Below are 10,627 nucleotides of genomic sequence, written 5' to 3'. Positions count from 1 at the left end.
AAACAAGTGGCAAGGCCCGCGTCAGATTTTTTCTGTCTTTTATTCCATGTTATGTTTCTGTTTTGCCCTTCTCCGCTGCGAGGGAGTGTAAGAAAAAAGTGACACAGGGGCTTGGCAGTCGAACCGGGCAGACGAGCCAAAATAGCAGGCAAAGAGTGCAGGGGCCCGCTCTCGGTCGGTGACAGCTTTCTGGAAACTTTCAACCGGTCAGGATCGCTTCGGGATCAACCACGGAACCATCTCCGGGTTATGACTGGCTCATCGGTATTTTTGGTCTTTTACTTTTTCATTTCTTTGCCTTTCTTTTCTTTTTTACCAATTTTTCCCTCTTTGCAGTTGGAGGCCCGAAATCAACGCCACGGAAGTTGGCGGATTGATGATGATTGGGATAATACTGTTGGCCCCAAAAATACACACACAGACACACACATACCATATTCAGGAACAAACACACCACCAAACCCGCTGCATGCATGGGATGGCTCACCTCCCCCTTCTGCGAGTTACGGGCAGCAGATAATGTATACGTCTGATCCTTTACACCAGACGAACTAAAGTATACAAAAAAAAAAACGACTACCGGACTACCACCACCCCTATTACGGTATCACAACCATCAACTTCTCTCAAGTCGTATACTACTAGTAGACTAGTCAAATCCCGGTCCCTCCGCCACCAATCGGGAGGGTCCGTCCTTATCAGACCCAAAATTTCCTCCCAAAAAAATTGAGAGAAAACGAGCAACTTGATGACAGTAAGACATCACCTGCACTATTGTGTAGAGTGTCTTAGAAGAGGGCCAATAAAGTTTTTTCGTTACCGAGATTGGCTGCACGCCACCGTATTGCTGCCTCTTCAGGTATCGTTTCGCTTGGGCGTGAATACGATCTGGCTGATTGATTGTATTGGCCCCGAAAATACCTTTAGAAGCAGCAGCAGCAGCAGCAGAAGGGGTCTGTTGCTTTACCTCTTTCCCATGGCACGGATATAGGCGATGGGAACAATAAGGAAGTCCTCGGAGGGGCCACGAAGGGTCCAGTCTTCGGGGGGGGCTTAAAAGGGAGGGACTATATCTTAATGGGGATTGGTGAGGGCCTGGCGGTATCAAGTGGGCGGAAAGAACCCTTCTTTCAAGACATCCAGTGATCCAGTCCAACTGCCCCTTGGGCTCCACCTTAAACTGCTTTCCGGTCCGAGAGGAAACCTAACTAACGGCTCCCGAATAGCCTACTTACTATACGAGAATTGGCTCATATTTTTCCATAGGATGGCTGTCGGACCACCCAATGGTCCGCTTCCGTTATTCATATTTTTTTTTTATTCACTCTTGTCCATTCTGAATTTTCAATTTTTCATTTCATACTTATTTTTAAATTCCCCTTTTGGACTTTGCACCGCACTGCCGCGGTCTAGTCCTCTTCTGAGCAGGCAAAAAGTATTCCGTCATAGCCAAAGGGAACCGCCCCTCCCACTCGCTCTGGACAAGGCTAGAGTCCCTCCGGCGTGGCTTCGATATCTTTCTTACCCGGGGAACAATTCCTATACGAGTGAGCTGGCACCGGGAAGCCATTCAGAGTGGTTCTCCAGTCAGCTTGGGGGTTATTATTAGCAAAATACACATAGACGAGACAAGACGAGACGTCTAGTCTGCTTCTGTTTCTTTTTTTTCATTTCATCGTTTCTCCCCTCCCTCGATCCACTATCGCGGATATCGATGTTGTGCCCCCCCCAGTCCAGCCTCTCATTGCTGAGCCTCAGCATCGCTGCTAGCTAATTACCTTACTAGTTGGAGTGTGATTAGCTTTTTTCTCCATTTGGATTTCTTGCCTTTGTTCCCCATCATCTCCCCTCTGACACTTTCTCTTCCTCCTATTCCTCGTATCATCTTTCCTCTCTCTCTCTCTCTCTTTCTCTCTTCCACTTTCTCCTCTCTCGCTTGATCCCTCTTATCTCTGATCTCATGCATCGTTTCTTGTTTTAGTTGTTGTTGCATTGTGATTCCCCATAGATTTCACTCGTTAACGAAGCGTGCCTGTGTTTCTCTCGTTATCTGCACCCTATCTATCGCTCGTTATCAGTCCCATCTATCCACTCAACCGACTATCATTGAGTGACCTGCACCCCCAGCGAAGAGAGATCGCAATCAATCTGGTGACGAGTCAGAACCCATTCTTTCCCCTCCAGTCTTTGGCGAACTCCATAACCGCATCGATCTGGCTCAACGTTGTGTTCCTGGTTTGTTGACCGGTGGTCATCCCGGGTCGCCGCGACCTTCCCACCCAGCATGAAGTGGGCTATTTCCGGCACGCTGCTCGCCTGTTTCGCAACAACTGCAACGGCCTGGCCTTACGACGAGTCCCTCGTCGACTACAACTTCAATCAGAACCAGTCCGCTACGAACCCGGCGGACTATTGGGGAACATGGCCCAATCATACCGGGGACTACTTCCCCTCCCCGGACAATTGGCGCTTCCCCGTCTACACCCTCTTTCTCGACCGCTTCGTCAACGGTGACCCCACAAACGACAACATCAATGGCACCCTGTTCGAACATGACCTCCGCTCGAATCAGATGCGCCATGGTGGCGATGTTGCCGGCCTGCTGGATACCTTGGATTACTTGCAGGGCATGGGAATCAAGGTCGGTCCCTGTGGCTTGTCCGATGCTGCGATCAATTACTGACGATGGTTTAGGGTCTCTATCTTGCCGGAACAATCCTCATGAACCAGCCCTGGGGATCTGACGGTTATTCGGCTTTGGACACGACATTGTTGGATCAACACTATGGTAACCTGCAGACGTGGCGCAATGCCATCACGGAAATTCACAAGCGCGGGATGTATGTCATCTTCGATAACACCATCGCAACGTAAGTTTGCCGCTGCCTTTTCCCCTCTTTCCTACCCAACAAACTAACCTGCAATTTTTAGGATGGGTGATTTGATCGGATTTGATGGCTATCTGAACACCACCACCCCCTTCTCCGTGAAGGAACACCAAACGGTGTGGAAGACTGACCGCCGCTATGTGGACTTCGACATTGGCAATGACTACAACGAGACGTGCGACTACCCCCGCTTCTGGTTCGAGGATGGCTACCCCGTTCAAGCGTCAGTCACCGAGGAGCTTGTCGGATGTTACAACAGTGATTTCGACCAGTACGGTGATATTGAGGCCTTTGGTGTCTTCCCCGATTGGCAACGTCAGCTGGCAAAATTCGCCTCCGTTCAGGATCGACTCCGTGAATGGGTTCCCTCCGTGCGCGAGCGTTTGATCCGCCACTCCTGCATCATTATTCAGTCGCTCGATATTGACGGTTTCCGGTACGACAAGGCGACTCAGGCAACCGTCGACGCCCTCGGAGATATGTCCAATGCGTACCGCGAGTGCGCCCGCGCCGTAGGAAAAGAGAACTTCTTCATTGCGGGCGAAATCACGGGTGGTAATACCTTTGGTTCCATCTACTTGGGCCGAGGAAGACAGCCCAACCAGTTCCCTGACTCGGCGGAGGCAGCCATGAAGCTGACCAACACTTCCGACGCCCAGTATTTCCTGCGTGAAGTGGGACATGAGGCGATTGATGGTGCAGCCTTCCACTACTCCATTTACCGAGCGCTGACCCGCTTCCTGGGCATGGATGGTAACTTGGCTGCCGGTTACGATGTGCCAGTCGACTGGGTTGATGCCTGGAATCTCATGCTGCAGTCCAACGATCTGGTCAATGCGAATACAGGCAAGTTCGACCCCCGCCACATGTACGGGGCTACCAACCAGGATGTCTTCCGTTGGCCCACGGTGGAAAAGGGCGTGGAGCGTCAGTTGCTTGGATTGTACATCACGACTCTTCTGCTCCCCGGAATTCCGCTCCTTCTCTGGGGCGAGGAACAGGCGTTTTACGTACTGGATGCCACGGCATCGAACTACATCTACGGTCGGCAGGCCATGTCTCCTGCCACCGCATGGAGGGATCATGGCTGTTTCTCCTTGGAATCGTCTCAGTACTATAATTGGCCCATTGAGTCCGGCCGTCAGGGCTGCCACGACCCCACGGTGGCCTACGATCATCGTGACCCGTCTCATCCCGTGCGCAATATCATTAAGCATATGTATCAGATGCGCGAACAGTTCCCCGTCCTCAATGACGGCTATACTATTCAAAAGCTCTCGAACCACACCGAGGACGTGTACTATCTCGGTTCCAACGGCACAGCCACCGAGACCGGACTCTGGTCGATTCTTCGTGATGTGAACGCGGATGTGCAGGATTTGGGCTCCGATGCGAAGAACCAGCCTGTCTGGCTGGTTTACCACAACACGAACCGCACCATTGATTACAAGTTTGACTGCTCGGATAATGATACAGCTCTGATTGCCCCCTTCGATAGTGGCACCTGGGTCAAAAACCTGTTCCACCCGTATGACGAGCACCAGCTGATCGATTCCCCCACCAAGTTGGGATTGAACGGATCAACTGCATACAGTGGCTGCTTGGCTAATATGACCATGTCCGCCTATGAATTCCGGGCCTACGTGCCTAAAACCCGCTTTACTAAACCCAGGCCGATGATTACAAAGTTCACTCCGGGACACGATGTCCCGATCCGCTCGACCGTGGCCCCGAACGCAGACGAGAACGTGGAGGTCGAAATTTACTTCTCCGAAGAAATGGATTGCGACTCGGTGACAAAGTCCATTACCCTTTCGTCATCGACCGAAATTGGAAAGGCCCCCTCTGTCGATTCTGGCAGTGTCAACTGCAAGTCAGTCCCCGCCACTAACACCAGCTGGACCGGCCAGATTCCCGGGGTGTGGATGTGGGCGGCCAACCTGACAGGTGTGTACAACGGCATTCATCGTCTCACAGTCAACAATGTCAGCACAGAGAGTGGGAACGCAACCACCAACGCCGTCGACCATTTCCTCTTCCGCATCGGCCAGATTGATAATCCGATGATTTTCAGCAGTGCGAACTATTCAACTAGTTTGCTCCATAAGGAATCCAACGGCACCCTTTTCATCCAGCACCACGCCGCGGGTGCTGATAAGTATCGCTATTCTACGAATTGGGGTACCACTTTCTCCGATTGGATTGACTACAGGGGCGGAAATGACACTATTGAGGAACTCGAATGGTCGGGAACCAAGAAGCAGTCATGGAAAGGAAACCACGTTCGCGTGGAGTATTGGAGTCGTTGGACCGGCAGCAGCGATTACGTCCAAGAGGGAGACGCGGGCTGGAACGAGAATGTTCCACGCCGTTTCCCTCACGTCTTCTTCAACGGACCCTACAACCAGTATGGGTATGATGCAGGTCTGGACAACGTGGTCCGCCAGGACAGCGTTGACGGTCTCTGGAAATATCATTTCACCGCGGAATGGCCTGCTCAAGCTCAATTGAACATTTGGGGTATGAACCCTGATGGGGAGCCTGACCAGAGTTGGGTCCTGGGAGATGCCGATAATGATTCGGTTCTCGATCGCATGCCGCCCTCTTCGCTGTCCGCGACATTGATTAACATCACTGAACACCCCCCCTCTCCCTACATTTCGTGGAATATCTTCATTGATGACGGGACCATGCGCTTCCAGCTGTTCCCCGTCGGGCATCAGAATACTCAGATCGCCATGTATGTGCTCTTTTGGATCATCCCCGTCATCACGGGCGCAGCCGGTGTGTGGGCTTTCATGAAGTCTTTCTACAAGGTCAAATTCAACCAGGTTGGTGTGAGCGAAAAACACCAGATGATCCCATTGGCCTTGCGGCGGAAGTTCAAGCGCAATCGCAATCGTGGCGGTGATGAGGAAAACTCAAACCCTCTCATGCGTCTGGCGAACAAGTCCGGGTTCCTCCAGACTGACACGGCGATTGGTGGTGCTGCTAGCGGCAAGCGTCGCATGGTCCTGATCGCCACCATGGAGTACGACATTGAGGATTGGGCCATCAAGATCAAGATTGGTGGTCTTGGTGTCATGGCGCAACTCATGGGTAAGACTCTGGGTCATCAAGACTTGATCTGGGTGGTGCCTTGCGTTGGGGGTGTCGATTACCCCGTGGACAAACCCGCAGAGCCCATGCATGTCACCATTCTTGGCAATTCGTACGAGGTCCAGGTCCAGTATCACGTCTTGAATAACATCACCTATGTTCTGCTGGATGCCCCTGTGTTCCGTCAACAGTCTAAGTCAGAGCCTTACCCGGCTCGCATGGACGACCTGAACAGCGCCATTTACTACTCGGCCTGGAATCAGTGCATTGCGGAAGCCTGCAAGAGATTCCCTATCGACCTGTATCATATCAACGACTACCATGGTTCCCTGGCTCCACTGTATCTACTTCCTGACACAGTACCTGCCTGTCTTTCCCTGCATAACGCCGAGTTCCAAGGTTTGTGGCCCATGCGGACGCAGAAAGAAAAGGAGGAAGTTTGCTCCGTGTTCAATCTGGATATCGAGACCGTGAGGCATTACGTGCAGTTTGGAGAGGTGTTCAACTTGCTCCACTCGGGTGCTAGTTATCTCCGTGTTCACCAACAAGGTTTCGGTGCTGTTGGTGTGTCTAAGAAGTACGGAAAGCGGTCCTACGCGCGTTACCCCATTTTCTGGGGTCTCCGCAAGGTTGGAAACCTACCTAACCCTGATCCGTCTGATGTCGGTGAGTGGAGCAAGGAACAGGCCAGCGCCATGGGTGACAATGTGAGCGTGGACCCGACTTATGAAGCCGGTCGAGGCGACCTCAAGCGTCAAGCTCAGGAGTGGGCCGGTCTTGAACAGAACCCTGACGCCGATTTGCTTGTCTTCGTTGGTCGTTGGTCGATGCAGAAGGGTGTTGATTTGATCGCCGACGTCATGCCTGCTGTCCTGGAAGCACGCCCCAATGTTCAGCTCATTTGTGTTGGACCAGTTATCGATCTCTACGGTAAATTCGCGGCCCTCAAACTCGATCACATGATGAAGGTCTACCCCGGACGAGTGTTCTCTAGACCTGAGTTCACGGCATTGCCCCCCTACATCTTCTCTGGTGCTGAATTCGCGCTGATTCCCTCTCGTGACGAGCCCTTCGGTCTGGTCGCCGTCGAGTTCGGACGTAAGGGAGCTCTGGGTATCGGTGCCCGGGTTGGTGGTCTCGGTCAGATGCCAGGTTGGTGGTACAATGTGGAATCGACAGCTACCTCCCATTTGCTCGTTCAGTTCAAGCTGGCTATCGACGCGGCTCTCAGTTCGAAAACGGAAACTCGTGCTATGATGCGTGCCCGGTCCGCCAAACAGCGCTTCCCGGTCGCCCAGTGGGTGGAAGACTTGGAGATCCTGCAAACCACCGCCATCCAAGTGCACAACAAGGAATTGGTTAAACATAACGGTCGACCCTTCACCCCGTCTGGAACTACCACGCCGGGTGGCATCTTAAGCCAGCCGTCAAGTCCACTAATGCCCCCTGGAATGCAGACTCCCTTGGCTCATTCTCGGGAAAGCAGCTATTCTAACCTGAACCGTCTCAGTGAATATGTCACAGATCCGAAAACAAACTACAGTCGAGACATCAGCCCCAGTGGGACGGAAAAGCCGCGGTCCGGCCTGCAACGACAGCTTTCTCTTGGTGTTCGCTCAGGACCTGGTCATCAAGAGCGCCGTGGCCGTCGTGGACGCCAGCGCGACAGCATCCCCGAACACGAAGACACCGCAGGGGCCATGACCGACGTCGAAGAAGACCACGAGGACATTGGGGATCAGCAGGATGCGGACGACGAGTACACTCTCACCCCGGCTCAGGTCGAGGAAGGACGTCGCTTGCAGGCTGTCCAGCAGCAGGGAGTGGGTATGCCGACGAGTCCGGGCGTCCGCCGTTATAGTCAAGACTCCTTGCATCCGCGACAGCTTCCTAGCAGCCCTGGCCCCGTCCCACCTCCTACACAGAGCCTCCTTCCGCCACCCAGGCTTGGGGATGCCGGTAGCCGACTCAGTAGCGCGTCTGTCCTGTCCCTGGATTCGGTCGTTGGTACCAAGACGGACTTCAAGCTCCAGAAGGTTGACCCCTTCTTTACGGATTCTACTGGCGAGTACTACAAGGCATTCGACAAGAGGCTGGTCGGCTTGAACGGCTCGAACTCCGAATCCCAGCTTTGCATTGAGGAATATCTCATCAAGAGTGAGAAGGAATGGTTCGACAAGTTCCGCGATGCCCGACTGGGTCGTCTAAAATCCCCCGCGTCGTCTGTCTTCCGGGACAAGCATGGTGCCTCCCCTGTTGGCTCCTACTACGATGATACGGGCTCCCGGGTGAGTGGTGACTATGACCGGGAGTCCCGCGACACGGAAGATGACGAGTTCCTCCTGGGCAAGGACTACGTGCCTCCGACGGGTCTGCGCAAGTGGATGCAGATTCGTGTTGGAGACTGGCCAGTCTACTCGTTATTCCTTGCCTTGGGTCAGATCATTGCAGCCAACTCTTATCAGGTGACCTTGCTTACCGGTGAGGTTGGTGAGACGGCCGAGAAGCTCTATGGTATCGCAACCACCTACCTGATCACCTCGATCCTTTGGTGGCTTGTGTTCCGTTACTTCAAATCGGTGGTGTGCCTCTCGGCTCCCTGGTTCTTCTATGGCCTTGCCTTCCTTCTGATCGGCTCCGCTCACTTTGAACCCAATTCATTCAACCGGGGTTGGATCCAGAACATCGGAAGTGGATGTTACGCCGCTGCCTCGTCTAGCGGTTCCATCTTCTTCGCCTTGAACTTTGGTGACGAAGGTGGTGCGCCGGTCGAAACCTGGATCTTCCGGGCTTGTCTCATTCAGGGTATCCAGTCGGCTTATATCATCGGACTGTGGTATTGGGGTTCCACTCTGACCAAGGCATCCAGCCAGGGTCTGTTGACCTCGACGAACAACATCGCCAATAGCTGGAAGATGACGTGAGTACATTGAACCCTCTGATTGTTCATCAATCAGCCAGTCATTCCATCTTGTGACCCGCTAACACTGATCTCCTCTAGTGCCATCTGTTACCCGATTGCAATCTTCCTCTGGGCTGTTGGATTGCTGCTTCTCTTTGGACTTCCTAACTACTATCGCCAAACCCCGGGCAAAGTGGCCTCCTTTTACAAGTCCGTATTCCGCCGCAAGATCGTCCTCTGGAACTTCGTTGCCGTCATCCTGCAAAACTTCTTCCTCAGCGCACCGTACGGCCGCAACTGGGGCTGTAAGTCTAACTTTCCCTGCCACATCGTGTCGAATTGATAAGCTAACTCTAGTCCGCAGTCCTTTGGTCTTCCAATCACGCCAAGGCCTGGCAAATCGTTATTCTCTGTATCGTCTTCTACGGGTTCGTCTGGGCGGGCTTCCTGTTCGTCGTCAGCCGCTATTTCAAGTCCCACAGCTGGTTCCTGCCCGTGTTTGCGTGCGGACTTGGAGCACCTCGCTTCATTCAAATCTGGTGGGGTGTCTCGGGCATCGGTTACTTCCTTCCCTGGGTCTCCGGAGGCTATCTCGGCGGAGCTTTGGCCTCGAGGAGTCTCTGGCTCTGGCTGGGCGTGTTGGATTCCATCCAGGGTCTCGGGTTCGGTATCATCCTCCTGCAGACCCTCACCCGCATGCACATGCTGTTCACCCTGATCTGCTCGCAGGTGCTTGGTTCCATTGCCACCATCTGTGCGCGGGCGTTTGCCCCGAATAACGTCGGGCCCGGCCCTGTGTCGCCGGACCCTACCTTTGGAGGAAGTGCAGTGGCCAATGCGTGGTTCTGGGTGGCCCTGTTTTGTCAGCTGTTGGTGTGTGCTGGCTTCCTCCTCTTCTTCCGGAAAGAGCAGCTTTCCAAACCTTGAACGCCTTAATGATGTGGTGGTGCGCTTGGGCACCACCGGGCATGAACATTTAACATACGTCCCACCATTCCTTCCTTCCTTCCCTCCCTACCTACGCCCCTTGGATATAATTTTACTGTCTGTCATAATATAATCTCTCCTGTATGTATATAGAAGTTCGCATTACGATCTGAATGATGTCCAGGTCGTTCTCAGCCAATACAATTTTGGGATTGGAAAAAATCCCTGCAGATTCATCTGCTGTCAATATCTTCCACCGCGTGATAGTGTTCAAAAGGTTTCAATGTAGATGGTATATTGTCTAAAGAGTACTTGAGAGATAGGCTGTAGTCGATCACCTGGGTTGGGTGCAGATTAGTGAGGACGGCTATGCCTGCGATAACCCAGTACGTACTCGATTGCTGCCTCAGGTCCCAATACTTACCCAGGGAACACCAAAATACAATAAATACTTTGTAACAGAATTATAATAATAACCTTCAATAAGTATGAAATAATAATAATCGAAAAGGGAATAAGAGATTAGTCAAAAAGAAAAGGAAAAAAAAAAAAAAAAGGAAACCAAAATCCGAAAGGCAATCCCGAAGCAACTCCCGCTTCGGCCGGAACTATCCCTGATCGGGACAACCGGGGGCTCCACCGCGGTCCTTCCGGGCGAGGCAGACGAACTAATAATATTGAGAATGCGGGAGGGAGTGGGAAGTTAGAGAGCGAGAGACACTCTGGAACAGGAGTTCCCCCCTCCCTCTCTTCTCTCTTCTCTCTCTTCTTCTCTTCATCTTCTTACTTCCGTCTACTTTCTTCCTCACTG

The 10,627-nt window shown here is 52.7% G+C and overlaps 2 protein-coding genes across 2 annotated transcripts; one reads left to right on the top strand and one right to left on the bottom strand.

The window, feature by feature from the left end:
• Positions 1 to 649: 649 nt before the first annotated feature.
• On the bottom strand, positions 650 to 1,308 carry An09g03080 (hypothetical protein; the record flags this gene model as incomplete). The annotated part of the gene is made up of 2 exons (XM_059749698.1): positions 650 to 1,095; positions 1,236 to 1,308. The coding sequence occupies 2 exons, from the start codon at positions 1,306 to 1,308 to the stop codon at positions 650 to 652; spliced, it is 519 nt and encodes a 172-aa protein (XP_059601364.1).
• A 976-nt stretch (positions 1,309 to 2,284) lies between these two features.
• On the top strand, positions 2,285 to 10,302 carry An09g03070 (uncharacterized protein; the record flags this gene model as incomplete). The annotated part of the gene is made up of 7 exons (XM_001393586.3): positions 2,285 to 2,641; positions 2,695 to 2,870; positions 2,932 to 8,907; positions 8,989 to 9,194; positions 9,254 to 9,762; positions 10,170 to 10,202; positions 10,279 to 10,302. 7 exons carry the CDS (start codon positions 2,285 to 2,287, stop codon positions 10,300 to 10,302), a joined length of 7,281 nt encoding a protein of 2,426 aa, XP_001393623.3.
• Positions 10,303 to 10,627: the final 325 nt, after the last annotated feature.

The sequence above is a fragment of the Aspergillus niger genome (genome assembly GCF_000002855.4).
Source record: "Aspergillus niger supercontig An09".
Taxonomy (NCBI): Eukaryota; Fungi; Ascomycota; class Eurotiomycetes; order Eurotiales; family Aspergillaceae; genus Aspergillus; species Aspergillus niger.
The sequence above is the reverse complement of the archived record's forward strand: the minus strand, read 5'-3'. Positions and strand labels throughout refer to the sequence as shown.